The 15980-nt window shown below is 50.8% G+C and overlaps 1 protein-coding gene across 7 annotated transcripts in view; it reads right to left on the bottom strand.

Annotated features, from left to right (window-relative positions):
• The window catches only part of ANO9 (anoctamin 9), a 60343-nt gene that overhangs the window by 29175 nt on the left and 15188 nt on the right, over window positions 1-15980 (bottom strand). For 6 of the 7 annotated variants that reach the window (XM_045014916.1, XM_045014917.1, XM_045014920.1 and 3 more), the window contains exons 3-6: window positions 4012-4080; window positions 3494-3586; window positions 1201-1343; window positions 696-745 (exon numbers count right to left, since the gene is read on the bottom strand). In XM_045014916.1, the coding sequence (XP_044870851.1) occupies window positions 696-745; window positions 1201-1343; window positions 3494-3586; window positions 4012-4080 (355 nt within the window). Of the gene's footprint in view, window positions 1-695; window positions 746-1200; window positions 1344-3493; window positions 3587-4011; window positions 4081-13194; window positions 13522-15980 lie in introns of those variants that run through there. The other variant, XM_045014921.1, reaches the window with a different exon arrangement.

Below are 15980 nucleotides of genomic sequence, written 5' to 3'. Positions count from 1 at the left end.
TGCCACGGATTGCACCTGCGCTACCCAGCATCCAGAGGAGCAGGGCAGGAGGACAGGCGTGCCCGCCTCCCTAAAGCACGCCCCCAGCCAACCCCTCACCTGGATGCCTCACTTGGCTGCCTGCTGTGGTGCACGGGGCCACCAGCAGCCCAGCTCACCAGCTGGGAGAACGCACCGCACGCCACACCTCCAGCACAGCTCTTAAACGGCTCCCTCCCTGCTCTCCCCCACAGCTTCTGCCCCCACAGCAGTCCCCCCTGCAGGCAGGGCCAGCTCCAGCTTTTTTGCCGCCCCAAGCGGCAAAGCAGGGGGGAAAAAAAAAAGCCTTGATCGGTGGCAATTTGGTGGCAGCCCTACCGCACCACTGCATTCTTCAGCGGCAATTCAGCGGCTGGTTCTTTGCTCTGAGAGGGACTGAGGGACCCCTGCCGAATTGCCGCCGAAGACCTGGATGTGCCACTCTTTTCCATTGGCCACCCCAAGCACCTGCTTCCTTTGCTGGTGCCTGGAGCCAGCCCTGCCTGCAGGGGGTGCTGGATGGCTCAGCCCTGAGGCTGAGGCCCCCTGTAATTGGGGGGCCCTGTGCCAGGGCACTGTGTGTTTCATTGTACATCTGCCTCTGCTTGGGATGTGTATTTGTGACTGTGCACATGGGAACGGCAAGAGCAACTAGAAGGGAGGAAACGTTTCCTTACCTTCAGGAGAAATCTTTGGGTTCTGCAGGATAAAGTTGACGATACGTATCCTGAAACCCCAAACAATCAGGGATTAGGAAGAATTAAACACTGAAGGGTCAGCATGGGCCAGAAAAATGGCCTGGGACCACCAGGGCAATGGGAGATAAAGGCTAGACCCGGGATCCAGAGATTAAGGAATGTGTTAAGAGATCTGGACAGGTATGGAAGCAAGGACCAGGGCTAGAAGAGGGAATGGGGATAAGGTTCAGTTGTGGGGAATTGGTGGAGACCAGGCCAGGGGGGCAAGATGCACGAGGACAGGAGCTCAGCATCACTTCCTGATTTTAAATGGTTTTCTAGTAAGGATACAAAGCACGGCAAAGTAATTCCTCATGGGGAACCAGGGAAGGGGGCCTGTGATCCAGCTAACAGGCAAGTCTCACCCTAGCGTGCACGATCCATCACAGGCATTAGCATGAAGTACCTTGCACCCTGATGTCTTTGAGATCAAGGAAATGCTCACCTGGTGGTGATGGGCACATACTTCTTCGTTTGGTGATTCTGCAACCCGCTGTCTGAGTTCTTCAGCGGACACTGGTAATTTTGGAAGATTTCACTTGGGGCACGGACCCCATAGAATAGTTTCTTGTCCTTGATGTCCCGGGTCTAGGATCAGAGAGAAGAGAGATTAGAGAGACATGCAGATGAAGCAAGTATCCAACGGGATTGGACCGTTGGCAAAGAGCTGCTCTGCAGGCAGGACGGTGGGAGATCTAGAGAAGGCTCAGCTGCAGAGCAAACCACTGCCAAACAGAGAACCAAGAGGCAGCAGAGCTGTCCCACTTCTACACAGAGAATGGTGCAGAAAGTCTCATCCTCTTCAGGACCCTGTCATTCTGCTCCATTAACTCTTCTCCCTCACTTTGGTCCTCTTTCTCTCCCGCTGCTCTCCTCCCACCACACTTCCCTTCCCCTGGGCGAGAAGGTTCTCTCCTCCTCAGCTAAAAGTGCTTGTGCTCTCCACATGCCAGCCCCTCTTCAACACCCTCTCTCTCCTTCCCAGAGTGCTTCCTGCCCCGTTCTCATCACCAGTAATTCCTTAGGCCTGGGCTACATGGAAAAGTTACATCAGCATTGCTACGTTTTCCAGGGGTGTGAAAAAATCTACCCTCCTGAGGGACGTGGTTATACCAACCTAACCCCCACGTAGACAGCACCAGGTCAATGCAAGAATTCTTCCATCAACCTAGCAACAGCCTCTCAGGGAGAAGGAAAACTAGCGTGATGGGAGACCCCTCCCATCGCCGTAGAGTGTCTGCATTGAAGCGCTACAGCGGCACAGCTGTAGCCTTTTAAGGGGTTCTCAAACTTCACTGTACCACGACCCCCTTCTAACAACAAAAATTATGACACGACCCCAGGAGGGGGGGACTGAAGTCTGAGCCCAAGGGCTTCAGCCCCAGGCAGTCAGCTTTGGCCCAGGCAGGGGGCTTGGGCTTCAGCTTCGGCCCTGGGACACAGTTTGAGAGCCGCTGGTGTAGACAAAGGGACTTGGTATCTTGATAGGGCCAGACAAAGAAGTAATACAGCCAGGAAAGGGTTGGTGTTGCCTCTGAGGGCAGGAAGAGATCTGTGTCGCTTGGACAAACAGATTTTAAGGCCAGCGGGGACCCCTAAATCATCTAGACTGACCTCCCATATAAACACACCTCATCAGTAACCCTTCTCACTCCAGGAGAGAGGGGTCCATTCAGAACAGGGTCAGAGGTTCCACTGATGAAAAAGGTTTGGGGGCAGAGTGAAAGCCCAGGACTGAATGATCAAGGAGGTTAGATTGCCCTCATCCCCAGAGAAGGTGGTCCCTGCAGGGCAGCATTAGAATTCGCTGGAGGGAAAGCTCAGTCTTGAATGAGCAGCGAGGCTACAAGTGGCTGAGAAAACCAGGTACAGAATTCTTTACAGCTGTTATTGGCCTTCCTTATGCCCTCAACCGTTGCTGCTCCTGGAATGGGTCTGAACTAGCCCTCCTGGTATGGAGGAGGTGGAGAATGGGCTCATGCACTAAAGAGCACAAAAGCAAGGTCTTGCTTTGTGTAGAGAACCAAGCCCCACGTACGTTTGATGGGAATGAGCACCCAAGCACCTTAGAGCGGTGGAGAAGGAACCCTGGATTGTCACTTCTAGGAGGAAACATCTAGTGGTGTCCCATGGTGTGGATGGTGAGGAACCCTGGAACTGCCTGACTACAGACCATATCCTCAGCTGGTATAAGTCAATGCAACTGTGTTGATTACAGTGGAACTGTGGTGACTTACATCAGCTGAAGCTCTGGCCTACCATCTGTAAAGCTATAAACCCAGAAGGTGGCTCAGCTTCCAGGGGGAGCAGGGGGCAGTGCTGTCTAGGCTTCCAAGGGCAGGTGATCACACTAAAGTTGCACACCATCTGTCTGGAAATCATTTTAGGCGGTGCCTAACATCTGCACCTGCTGCTCCGAACAGGCTGATTATGTTTTATGACACAAACAGTCAGGATCTTGGACTGTGATATCAGGATGGGATTTCTTCTGATTTCTTAAAAAAGGGGCTGGGGGAGGAACCATGACCTGGCCGGCCCGAGGGCAAGAGGGGAGGGGAAGCTTTTGTCAGTTTTCGTGCAGGCTATTTCCCCTGAGCTCACAAAGCCAACTCCCTAAGATCTAACAGAACTTTTCCAGGTTCTGTGACACAATCGCTCAGAGCACTAAGGGTGGAGTCATCCAGCTCAGTCAGTGATCCTGTGTAGTCAGGGACCTGCCCACCCCTAGTTAATCTCACCTTGATGGTAAAGTTTTTCTTTTTCAACTTGTTCAAGAATTCCTCCCTCTTAGCAACGTCAGACTCGTGTTTGTCACATACTAGGATGAAGTCCTGTGGCCAAAGGAAACAGCCCAATGAAATCAGCTGGCGGTGGCATTGCAAGGGATATCCTTACAGCTTCCTGTGTGTGTGCAGAGACTGGACTCTATCTCATCAGGCCAGTCTTGGAGGGCCCCTAGGATGCCTTCCCAGGGGGAAAAGGGTGAGGGCTTGGGGCGGGGGGCTCCCATTGTTGCTGGGAGAACTGGTTACTCTGTCCACAAAGTCAGAGTGGGGAGCTCAGGATGGGGACTGTCTCCCAGTGGGCTGGAGAGGATGCCCTGGGGACTTTTGCAGCACTAATTGAACAGGGAGGGAGAGGCAGTCAGACTGTAGTGTGGATCTGCAATTTGATGTCACGTGGGGCTGTGGTGCACTCACACCATAGCTTGAATGTAAGGGCTGCTGCAGCACTGGACAGGAGGATCGTAACTCACCGGGACCAAGGGCTTCGTCTCTTCTGACTTCTGGGAGGATTTTTCACTTCGCTCAATTTCATCCTGCAGCTAGAGGGAGAGAATGAAAAAGGAGAGGGCATGGAACATTCCATGGGATGGCATCATCTCACACACGTACCTAGTGTCCTAACCCACACTCTGGGAATGCAGGAAATAGGCCCATAATTAAGGTCTCCTGGGTCAGAACCTGCATCCTCCTGCTTTAAGTAATGGGGGGAAGTTCTTAAATGAGAAGTGGAACCAGTTCCAGTTGGGAAGAGCAGGTGCCCAGGATTTCACACCATATTATAGCTTAGAGAGGTCCCCCTTTTCTGTTAAGTACAGAAATAATAAGAACTCTTACCAAGGTACAGAGTCTTTCATCCCCAAGGACTTTGCTGACTACACAAAGATTTACCCCTAACTGCTTCTGGAAAGCAGCCACCACAGGAAGTGGAAGAGAGAAGCTGTTTAAGAGCACCCAGCAACACTACACACTAGGGTAGGACAGAAAATGGAAACCAAATCATGCATCCAAACTGCAGCTCCAGAGAAAATTCTAGCTGGGAAGTATTTCAGAGATATGGCAGGAAGTATAAACAAGGTGGCAGGAAGCCCCATCTGAGAGACATGTGATTGAACTGCAGGAAAAAAGGATCAGGAGGAGAGACCGAGGAGCTGATTGATTGCACTGAGGTGCTATCTGAACACATGGGATCCAACTACATAGGAAGGAAGCAGAGAGGGAGGGAAAAGATCTATTTACATTTTTCTGGCTTTGCTTCTGGTTACTTGTTGGCTGACCTGGAGAAGAGAAAGCAGGGATAAGGGATGTAGATTGTTTAAGCAGGCAGAAGTGGATTAAGGTTCACCTTTGCGCATGCATTTTCAAATGATTAGTCACGCTGCTTAAAGTTCACTTCTCCAAAACTGTTTGTGTAAGAAAGGTCAGCAGATCTGCTTTCTCTGTATATTTCATTCGTACCTGCTGGCTTCAGTTATGACTGCTTCTTCCTTCAGTTAGCCCTGCACAGCTGGCAAAGCTAAGAGAGAGGAGTGAGCTGGATTCTCTTCCTGCTTGTGTATCATCAAGAGAATTGCTTGCCACTTTCCTCGTGTGCAAGAAAAACCCTTGGAAGCAAGAGGGCTGGACAGGTGTTGCTGGGGGCAGAATCTGAAGACAATCAGGTTGTACAGGTGTGATTGAGGATATAATTGACCTTAGAGGCTGGCTTTAATTGGCCTGCAGCATGTGTGGTAGTTGGGAGATAGAGGCTTCTGAACACTAACTCTCTGTCACTGACTGTCATCTGGCCTTGAGGAAGTCACTGCACATTTCCATCTCAGCTGGCGTGACAGTAATATTTTCCCACATCACTGGAGTGTTCTGAGGATGAGTTAGTGGTTGCACTGAGCTTTTGAAGTGCAAAGCACTGCACAGAGGTTAAGTATTCTCATATACTATAATGCCATGGGGGTGGAGAGGGTTAGTTTCAGGGCAATGTGCCTAGTGCTAGAGACTGAGTCACTCACACTGTGCTCTGCCCTATAGACTTTACATTTGTAACCTTACTTAAGGACTGCAAGTGTGCAGCATCTCTAGGGAAAATATAACCAGCTCCAGCGACTCCTAGTCAATAGTGTGATGATTAGCATATGCTGGTCATAAGCTGCCAGTAGCTCTTGCTTCCTGTGGCCTGAGATATTTGTGAGTCTACATAGCAGGGAAAGAGAAAACCATGATGGATCATTATCAAACCCTTTAATAACCTTGAAAAGGCCAGCAGGGGTCCAGAGATATAGCCCCTCCCAGGGCAACCTGGGAAAATCAGGAAAGGAACCTCCATCTCCTTGGCTGGTGTAAATCAGCAGAGTTCTGTTAACTTCAACTGAACTGTGCCAATTTATGCCAGCTGAGGATCTGGCCCCAGATGTCATCTAACCAGGGTCGGCTCCAGACCCCAGCGCGCCAAGCGCGCACTTGGGGCGGAGTCCCAGCGGGAGGGCAGCAGGCGGCTCCGGGGGACCTCCCGCAGGCATGCCTGCGGAAGGTCCACTGGGACCGCGGCGGCGGCGGCGGACCTCCCGCAGACGTGCCTGCGGCGTGGCCGCTAGTCCCGCGGCTCTGGTGGAGCATCCGCAGGCGTGCCTGCAGGAGGTCCACCGGAGCCGCTGGGCCAGCGGACCCTCCACAGGCATGTCTGCGGGAGGTCCATCGCAGCCGCGGGACCGGCGACCGCTAGAGCGCCCCCCACGGCGTGCCGCCCTGCTTGGGGCGGCGGAAATCCTAGAGCCGCCCCTGCGTCTAACAGCATGTGGCTCCCTGCACCAGTTACTGTCTTGTAGTGCGCCACGTTTGTTTTCCAGCACGGCCTCAGCCTGGTCATTGTGACAGTGTTTCGAGCTGGGCAGACAGCTTAGATGTGGGGGTGGAAACAAAGAGGCCAGCCGGAAACTTGGCTGCAATGTGTGTTTGAGTGGTGCTGCTCTTAAGGAAGAAGAAGAGTGCGTAGCCAGAGAATGGCATTTGTTTTCAGTCACAGCGGGAAGGTCATTGTAAATCTTTATGAAAGAACTGAGTGAAGCACAATCTGTGGCTCACATGGCTCCTTTCTGATAAGGGGACAGGGCCAACCTTGGAGAAAATCTGTGATCACTTGTTCTGAAGAGGCGGGGCAAAATTCTCCTCTCAGATTTGCTGGGTTTCTGCCTGCTGAGTTCCTGACATGCGCATCTACCGCTGGCTGCAGTATGGGGAGAGAGGAAATTCTAAGTGGACCTCTCAGTGATATGTGCAGCCTGGGTCAAAACCCATGAAAGTTAATGGAGAGAGTCTCATTGCCTCCAATGGGCGTTGGATCAGGCCCATACAGAGAGCAGCACGCCCAGGCTGAGCAGGGGCGGCTCCAGGCCCCAGCACGCCAAGCGTGTGCTTGGGGCGGCATGTCGCGTGGGGCGCTCTGCCGGTCACCGGGAGGGCGGCAGGCCGCTCCGGTGGACCTCCCGCAGGCGTTCCTGTAGAGGGTCCGCTGGTACCGTGGCTTCGGTGGAGCATCCGCAGGCACGCCTGCGGGAGGTCGACCGGAGACGCGGGACCAGCAGACCCTCCGCAGGCACGTCTGTGGGAGGTCCACGGGAGCAGCAGGACCAGTGACCAGCAGAGTGCCCCCCGCGGCGTGCCACCGTGCTTGGGGCAGCGAAATGGCTAGAGCCGCCCCTGAGGCTGAGTACTGCCACACAGACTTGAGAGGAGAAGTTTGCCCTCCATATATCAGATTTATCTGCCATCAGGTTATTTAAGCAAATCTTATGGATCCTTTTGGCGTATTGGAACTTGAAAATAGGAGTGGTGGTAAGAATCAAGGCCATATTCTCAGGCACTGTAAATAGGCAAAGCTTCATGGATCTGTACTTATTTACAGCAGGATATGACTGGGATTGATCTGCCTTCAAGATGCAGGGCTAAAGAAGTGATTTGACTCATTGTCTGTGATGTGCAGAAGGAAATCTGCAAGCAAACTCCTGAGCACAGTGGCAGTTAATGCGTTCTTCTCACTGATGAGTCCACAGCCCTGAGCAGCAAGAGAGTCTTTGATGTTTATATTAAATTGTGAAAGTGACAAACAGGGGTAGCTGCACTATCCAGAGATTGAGCAGAACAGGCAGATTGCCTACCATGCTTCAGTGTCCATGTGAGTATCTCCACAGTCTGAAAGACACTGTGAAGTATTGACAAGTGACAGCACTAACATTACGCTTGGCAGAAAAACAGGTATTTGCTCCTCTGCAGAATGATTCACGCATACTTGGGTGTCACCATTCAAAGCCCCAATTAGGGATAGCAGGGGATGAATCCATTCAAAGGTAAATTAAATCCATCACCTTCATGCCTTCAAAGACCAAGTGCATGCGATTTATACTCAATGTCCTCGAAAGCAGTGTCACTTCTGCTCCTCTTCTATTTCCTGCACACTTCCAGATCAGCCTAGACTGGCTGCATGTTCAGTACATAATGCATGGCCAGTTTCTTACAGCTCTGTGGTATAGGGGTTCTTTACTGCACACATACCACCTCTGCAGCAAACCATAGCTTGTTTGATAGGGGTATGGCCAAAGGGATCTTAAAAAACTAGCAAGGGGCTCAAATGACAAAATTGCAATCTGCATTTCAAATGCTCCAAGGTTCAGCAGGGTTTAGATCTATGGCAGGGGTAGGCAACCTATGGCACGTGTGCCAAAGGCAGCACAAGAGCTGATTTTCAGTGGCACTCACACTGCCCGGATCCTGGCCACCGGTCCGGGGGCCTCTGCATTTTAATTTAAGCTTAAATGAAACTTCTTAAACATTTTAAAACCTTATTTACTTTACATACAACAACAGTTTAGTTATATATTATAGACTTATAGAAAGAGACCTTCTAAAAATGTTAAAATGTATTACTGGCATGCAAAACCTTAAATTAAAGAGAATAAATGAAGACTCGGAACAGCACTTCTAAAAGGTTGCCAACCCCTGATCTAGGGTTTTGGGTTCAGTGTGTATAAAGACAGGAGCCACTTGTGAAATTCAGGTCTGGATTCAGAACCTCCCCCAGAAAGTTCAGGACTTAGGTCTGAACCAAAATCCCATCTCAGAGGCCCTACTCTCTTTCCAATGGGCCTTACAGTTATGGTTGACACTGCAGGTCTAAATCTGCTCTCACTTGCACCACTGCAATCCCATTGGCCTCCATGTGATCACACCAATGTAAAGGAGAAGAATTTACCCCTTCCATGAACTACTGATACTTTCAGAAATGCTTCCACAAAAATCTGGGCACCAAATCCAGATGTGGCGTGAGCAAGTGCAACTTCACTGACATCTGTGGAGCAGCCCCTGGCTTCTGCTTCCATCTCTTGTTTATGCTGAGTTGCTCATTTGTCACAACATGAGGTTTGTTGAGGCAATGAAAGAGCAGCCAGAAACAAAGGCTTGAAGGGCTGAGGGAGCCATTCGGAATGGAAGTGCTGGTCCAATAGCAATGACTGTAGACTCAGCAGTGGAGAGCATCAGTCATAGACAGTTGCTTGCCATCACTGTCCGCAGTCATTAAACTGGGATGGCATGTGACACATCCAGCAAATTAACGAGGCTTAAATTCAGGAGCTTCTGCTGGACTAATTACCGATCTGTATATGTGCTCTCACGATGAATACTGGCCAGCAGATCTGCCTCCTGCATATTGGTGGCTCTCATTCGGGATCCGTGTGCAAACAACTCAAGTTGCCAATGAATGACCTGGGATGCGTGACCTGGGATTACAGAACCATTTAAAACTGAAACTGCACTGCTCAGATGAATGTGAGGGAGGTTTCAGCAATACAAGCATTGGGGTTCCTCCCTTATTCTACATGAAACTTTCAGTTCCTTCCTTGTTAATGTTCTCTAACTTCCTGGTCCTCCACTCAGTGATTGGAACTGGAATCTTACGACACACTTGCTTGCATAAGCAGCACTCAGCCCATGTGCTAGAACCAGAAGAACTCGTCTGCCCACCATGCCCACCCGGGCAGCTCCTGTAACTGAGGCTCTGTGCCCTGTAACACAGCTGATGCTCTGGTGTTTGGGGAGTGGACAAGAGAGCACTACCTGACTTTGACTACATATGCGCATGCCCCTGCATTTACTGGCTTCAAAGCCCAGACCTCCCTCCCCCCACCTCCTCCTGCCTTCCCACAGTGCTGGCAGGGAGCTCTTGGAGCCCTGAAATTGCCACTACAGCCCTCCCTTAGGCCACACAGTGAATTAGTGGCACAGCTGGGAACAGAGCTTAGGAGTAGCTGGCAGACAAACCTCAGCTTCAACCCCTAGAAAATACAGGGGAGGGGTGAGAGGGGCTTTAATCCCCCTTTGTGCCTCCCGGATCCTCAGGCTGCTCTGCACCAGTCTGGTTCCCATGCTGCAAGTTATAGCAGCCTGAAGACTGCTCCAGCTTGCACTGGCTGCCAGTGGCCATTGGGAATGCCAGGGCATGCAGCCTAGCGACGTGCCTCTTTACTCAGCCACAACCCCTGCACCAGACAAGAGAGAAGGGGGGCATAGGAGCACAGTGTCTTCACACCATCTGAGGGTGCCCTGATGCATCTGGTCTGCTGCCTCTCTAAGGCTCACCCTCTCTGGTTCCCTCTCAGCCTTATCTCTGTGAGACATATTCTGCTAAGATACCCCACTGTGCGGACCAACGTTTCACCTGCATCAGTGGCTGCACAGATGAGGAGCTGGTCGCTACAGGTGTGCTGGCCACCATGTGTCTAGATATGCTCTGAGCAGGGTTAGATAATAGAAAACAGCTGTGGCCTGTCTACAGTGGTGCTCTACATTTCTGCCACTGGTGCAGCTCTAGCAGGGACAGGAATGGTGAGCAATGTTAAGTGGAAAAGGCTAGTGTAGCCGCCCCTCTGTCTCACTTCCTTTGCTCAGGCTTCCCTCTCTGATTCTCTCTTGCCAGGGGCGGCTCTAGGTATTTTGCCGCCCCAAGCACAGCAGGCAGGCTGCCTTCGGCGGCATGCCTGTGGGAGGTTCCTGGTCCCACAGATTTGGCGGCACGCCTGCGGGAGGTCCGCCGAAGCTGCGGGACCAGTGGACCCTCTGCAGGCATGCTGCCGAAGGCAACCTGCCTGCCGCCCTCATGGCAACCGGCAGAGCGCCCCCTGTGGCTTGCCGCCCCAGGCATGTGCTTCGTGTGCTGGTGCCTGGAGCCGCCCCTGCCTCTTGCCCCACCCTCCTTCTGGCTGCCTTTCTTCCACTGGCCCTCTCCTGAGCTGCCTGAAGGCTATTTCAGTGGGACAGCCTAATCTATCCCCGCAGTCCTGGTTCCTGATCAGCTGCTGTGCATCTGCTTTTCCAGAGTCGCACCTGAATTGTGGCATCCCATGGCTCAGAGAACAGTTTTACATTAACAGAACGACACCAGAGAACGTCTCCAGGTCATTTACACTCCCAGTTAGCTCAGACCCATGTTTCTGAGGCCTAACAAACAGCTTAGAGTGGGAAATGCCCCAGGCATCAGTTTCCTGCTAAAGTTAGTCAGTCTAGAAATAATCAATAAATAGCAAATAAAATACTATGTGCCCTATTGGGCTAACTCCAGCCTCATTGCCAACCGGAACAGATGGGCTGGGAATGGCCAGATATGGATATGGGAGGAATGCTTGCCCTAGGGGGCAGAGCTGTTCCAGAGAGGGACCCAGGATTTGGCCCTATGTGCAGTCGAGGACGTAGGATTAGGGTGGCTGTGGCAATCATAACTCTGAATTGGCTAAGATCTGTGTAAAACGTCAGCCCTAATTCTTCCCTTTAACAGAAGCTATCGTGTCTCTTCCCTGCCCCATATTTAGGGCCCTAACAAATTCACAGCCATGAAAAAACGTGTCACACACTGTGAAATCTGGTCTCCTCCCGTGAAATCTGGCCTTTTGTGTGCTTTTACCATACACTATACAGATTTCACAGGGGAGACCAGCGTTTCTCAAACTGGGGGTCTTGACCCAAAAGGGAGCTGCAGGGGGGTTGCAAGATTATTTTAGGGGGGGTCACAGTATTGCCACCTTTACTTCTGCGCTGCCTTCAGAGCTGGGCAGCTGGAGGGCAGTGGCTGTTGGCCGGGTACGCAGCTCTGAAGGCAGCGCCCCATCAAGAGCAGCGCAAAAGCAAGGGTGGCAATACCATACCTCGCCATCTTTACTTCTGCGCTGCTGCTGGTGGCACCTCTGCCTTCAGAGCTGGGCTCCCGGCCAGCAGCCACCGCTCTCCGACTGCCCAGCTCTGAAGGCAGCGCCTCTGACTGCAGCAGCACGGAAGTGAGGGTAACAGTACTGCAAAAAAAAAAAAACGATACTCCTTTTTGGGTCAGGACCCCTACAATTACAACACTGGGATATTCCAGATTTAAATAGCTGGAATCATGAAATCCCATGACTGTGAAATTGACCAAAATTAACCCTGAATTTGGTAAAGCTCTACCCAGATTGGAAGAGCAGCTGATCAGCTCCAGGACCTGAGAGAAGGTGAGGAAATATGTAATCCCCCTACCTCACTGTTAGGTTTAACCTGCACAAGCCCCATTCGCAGAATCCTGAAATATTCTCCTCCAAGGCTGAACTCTCACACATGGGCTAGCAGGCATCCCCCTTTCACATATACCACATCTCCATTATCTCTAGTACATCTACCACGGGCCTTCAGAGGATGCTCAGCAGGCCCCATCACCTTGCTATAGGCCACAGAGCTCCTGTGTGTAGGCCCATGGGACTGCTCACACTACACTGATAAGGGCTATTCACGTGAGTGAAGTCTGTAGGATTATTAGGTCCCATTTATTTTTTTTCCTTTACATTCAGGATGGTTTACGGCTGTTTTGGTACCCGAATGTCACAATGAGAATTAATGTCTCTGATCTTTAAGAATCATTTGCAACCAACAGCTTATCACCACACCACCTCCACTCAGCCTCAAGAAATTCCAAACTCTGAGGAAACTTCAGTTGAATTGACACATAATCCATTTGTATATTTCCCATTCATTCCAGTCTTCTTGGGAGATTCCAAGAGTTGTTTTGGACTAAGGAAAATGCCTGATCTTTCTTTCTTTCTTTTTCTTTCTACAGAAACAAAACATCTGACTCCTCCTTTTAGCTAAGTGGGCCTTTCCCCCTCACCTTAGTGTGTTTCAGCAGGTTCATAAAAGCTCAAAGGCCAGATCCTCCGCTGATGTAAATGGGCGACTCTCCACAGAACTCAGCAGAGCCCTGCACTGAAGATCTGAACCCAAGTTTCAATAAAATGTATTTCTCTAGAGGCCAATGCTTGCTTCCCATCCCGCCTTTCTTTCTTTGATTCCCCCTCCCCCCAGCAAACCGAAGTCCACATCATTTGAACGTAAGCGGAGTCTGTAAGCAAAACTGCTCGGCAGTCAGCACCGTTGGGGAGCTAGATCTCCCAACAGCTCTGGGCAGATGCCCTGGGAAACCGTGAAACTGCCATGCCGCGGAGTGCCGGAAAGGGGAACTCCGTTTGCGGGATGCGTTCCCAGAGCGGATCGCGTTGCTCCGGGGACGGGCGGGGGGGGTCTGAAGCTGGATTGAGAATCGGATCGGACTTTGGAAGATCCAGAGACTTTGAACAACAGGCGCCGAGCGGTCTTACCTCCATCGTGGAGAGCCCGGAGCAGAACCAGTCTGCCCTCTCCCGAGATCGGGGCCGGGGCTGTGCGGATCCCGAGGCAGATCGCGGAGCTCGGGCTGCGGGAGGGAACAGCGGGCTGTGCTCGGTTTCCCTTTCTCTTTCTCTTTCTCGGCGGTTTCCCAGGGGCTTCGCTCCGCAGCGGCGCCAGGCTCTCCCTCCTTCCGGGCGGGGACGCAGCCTCCCGCGGCGCGGCGTGAGGCAGGAAGGGAGCTGTCCTCTCCCGCGCCTGCCGGGGGCGTGAGGATGGGGAGTGGCAAGGCCCTGCCGCCGCTGGCCAGCCGCGTGTGGCTGCCCTAGGGAGCGGGTGCTCACGGTCCCACCCATCACTTCCGGGGGGGGGGGAGCTTCGGGTCTTGTGGAGGGGGGGGGCTGATTTTCCTGGGTGCTGAGCACCCAGCGCCCCCCACCCCGACTTCAGCGGCAGCAGGCAGGGCTCAGCCCTTGGGAGAACCTGACTCCAGGCGTCAAGCCCTAGCCCAGCTGAGGTCAAGGAGCGTTTTGCCATTGATTTCCATGGGGCCAGGATTTCCCCCATGCCTCTCAAGTTGGGCACCCAGTCAGTGGCCACGCTTGCTGAAGGTTGGCCCCGCTGTCATGAAAGGGAGCAGGCACTGGGCAGCGGAGCACAGACCTCATCCCCTCCATTCCAGCTTGTCCCGTTTTGTTCCTCTTGGATTAGATTAGTAGCTACCATTCTGCCCTAAGCCTCCTAGGCCCCAGCCCTTGGCTTCCTCCTTTCCTCTGTCGCCCACCCTGTGCCCTTCCCCTGCTTCCTTCTTTCCCTAGGCCTTGCTGTAGCTCTTCCTCCGGGTTTTCAGCAGCTGTTTTCCCTCATTCAGAGAATCAGAGAAGTGCTCACAGAAACAGGGCCTAATCCTCCTCTTAATGGAGCCAGTGGCAAGACTCCTAGTCAAATCCAAGGAAGTGGGACTGGGCCCCTAAAATTATTCAAATATCAGTAACTTTGCTTAGTTACAAGCCATTTTCTTCAATTACAGCCAGCAGACAACCTTTCAAGGAGATTTTACTCTATGGAAAGTTTATAGTAGAAGCAAACTTTTGAGCTAGAGGGAGACACAGTCAAGCTTTTAACAGCTAACTCAAAGAGTTGACAGATTTGCATCAGGCTTTGCATAAACATTGTCTTCAAAGTATGGCTGGTGGTTTAAGCTAACCCAGTTTCGCAATCCATAGTTACCGAGGGATGAAATACAGGTTTTAGAGTGAAGGCTGATTACAGACTTAAATAAGGAAAAGCTATTGCCACTCCATTATAAAACAGATTTCAGTAAAACTACATGCAGTAAAGGCATGAAGTTTTTTTTTCTGCTGCTCTATTTCTATTCTTTTTAGGAACATTCAGCACAGAACTGTATCCCTTCCTGATTCATATGCCACCCCCCACTTCTCTCCCATATTTGATGCTCTTTTATTACTTTCTTTCTCATCTACCTAAACTCCAGAAGAATAACTCAGAACAACCACCTTGGGACAAGTACTATATATACAATATATAGCAGCAGTGTCTGACAGGCCTAAGTAGGTTCAGCACCCTGCTGTACTTTCTAGACTGCAGCAGATACAATACCTGCCCCAAACAGCATAAAAATCTAAGTTAGAGCTTCAAAACGTAGAGCGTTAAAGTTACAAAAAAACCCAGTGCAATCAAGTACCACCTGCTTTTGGGCAAGTGACAAACATTGAGTGCATTTGTAAAGGTACATAACATCCTTATTAAATTTCTGTACATACTTGTGATGCTTGATAAGGATATAAACACCCATTTTTCTTGCCATAACGTTCCCCCCGACCCCCATTTCAGTAATGTTCAGTGGTATTTCCATGGCAGCACCAAGGTTGCAAAATTAATTTTTCTGCTGGTGGGAAAGGTAAACACAGATTCAGACCTTTTCTATACTATGGAGTTCCAGTGATTTACAAGAATTAGTTTTAAAACTGATCTAGCTAAAAGTCAAACTCCTAATGCAGATGCATTTTAAACAAGGCTTAACCTTATTTAGGGTTTTTGCATCACAGGTTCATGAAAGTTTAAATAATTTTGAATCAATTTAGTTAAACCAGTGTTATTTTTAGTATAGATAAGATTAAAAGGGATATAAATAAAAAACCCAAAAGAGAAACTTCAATTAAATTATAAAAAAAATAAATAAAACCCTCAACTAAGGAGGAGAGAGCATGCCAGTGGGCAAAAGTTAGGTTAGTCTTCTAGCAGTATGAAACTGATTTATTTCCCACCTCCTCCCCGCCCCTAAGTGCTTTCTTCTGACCTCTGGATTCCAAAGCAATTTACAAAACAAGTCAGATGACAATGTTTCAGGGAACTGAAGCAGGAGGGCTGAAAGAACCATTTGAGTGCCAATACCTCAGACACAGGGTTCCTGACACACTAGTCCATAGGACAGACACAGCTCTCCTGTCCCCCAGCCTCTTCACCCCAAGAGCCCTGCAAAACCCCTAATGCCTCCCAATCACCTCCTCCCTCCTGCTCGAGTATTTGCACTAAAGAATTGCAGATATCAGTTTTAATGCTATTTAATACTATCCCCAGGACACATACTCAAGGGCAGGGGTGGTCAAACGTTTTGGCCTGAGGGAAATATCTGGGAATAGAAATCGTATGGTGGGCCATAAACACTCACAAAATGGGGTTGGGGCAGGGCCGCCCGGGGGCCCCTGCAGCTCCAACTGAAAGCTCTGTTAGAAATATCAAAATAGAGGACCTGCGC

This window comes from Mauremys mutica, chromosome 4, assembly GCF_020497125.1.
Source record: "Mauremys mutica isolate MM-2020 ecotype Southern chromosome 4, ASM2049712v1, whole genome shotgun sequence".
In the NCBI taxonomy this organism is placed as follows: Eukaryota; Metazoa; Chordata; order Testudines; family Geoemydidae; genus Mauremys; species Mauremys mutica.
Note: the sequence above shows the minus strand (reverse complement) of the source record. Positions and strands in the feature narration are given on the sequence as shown.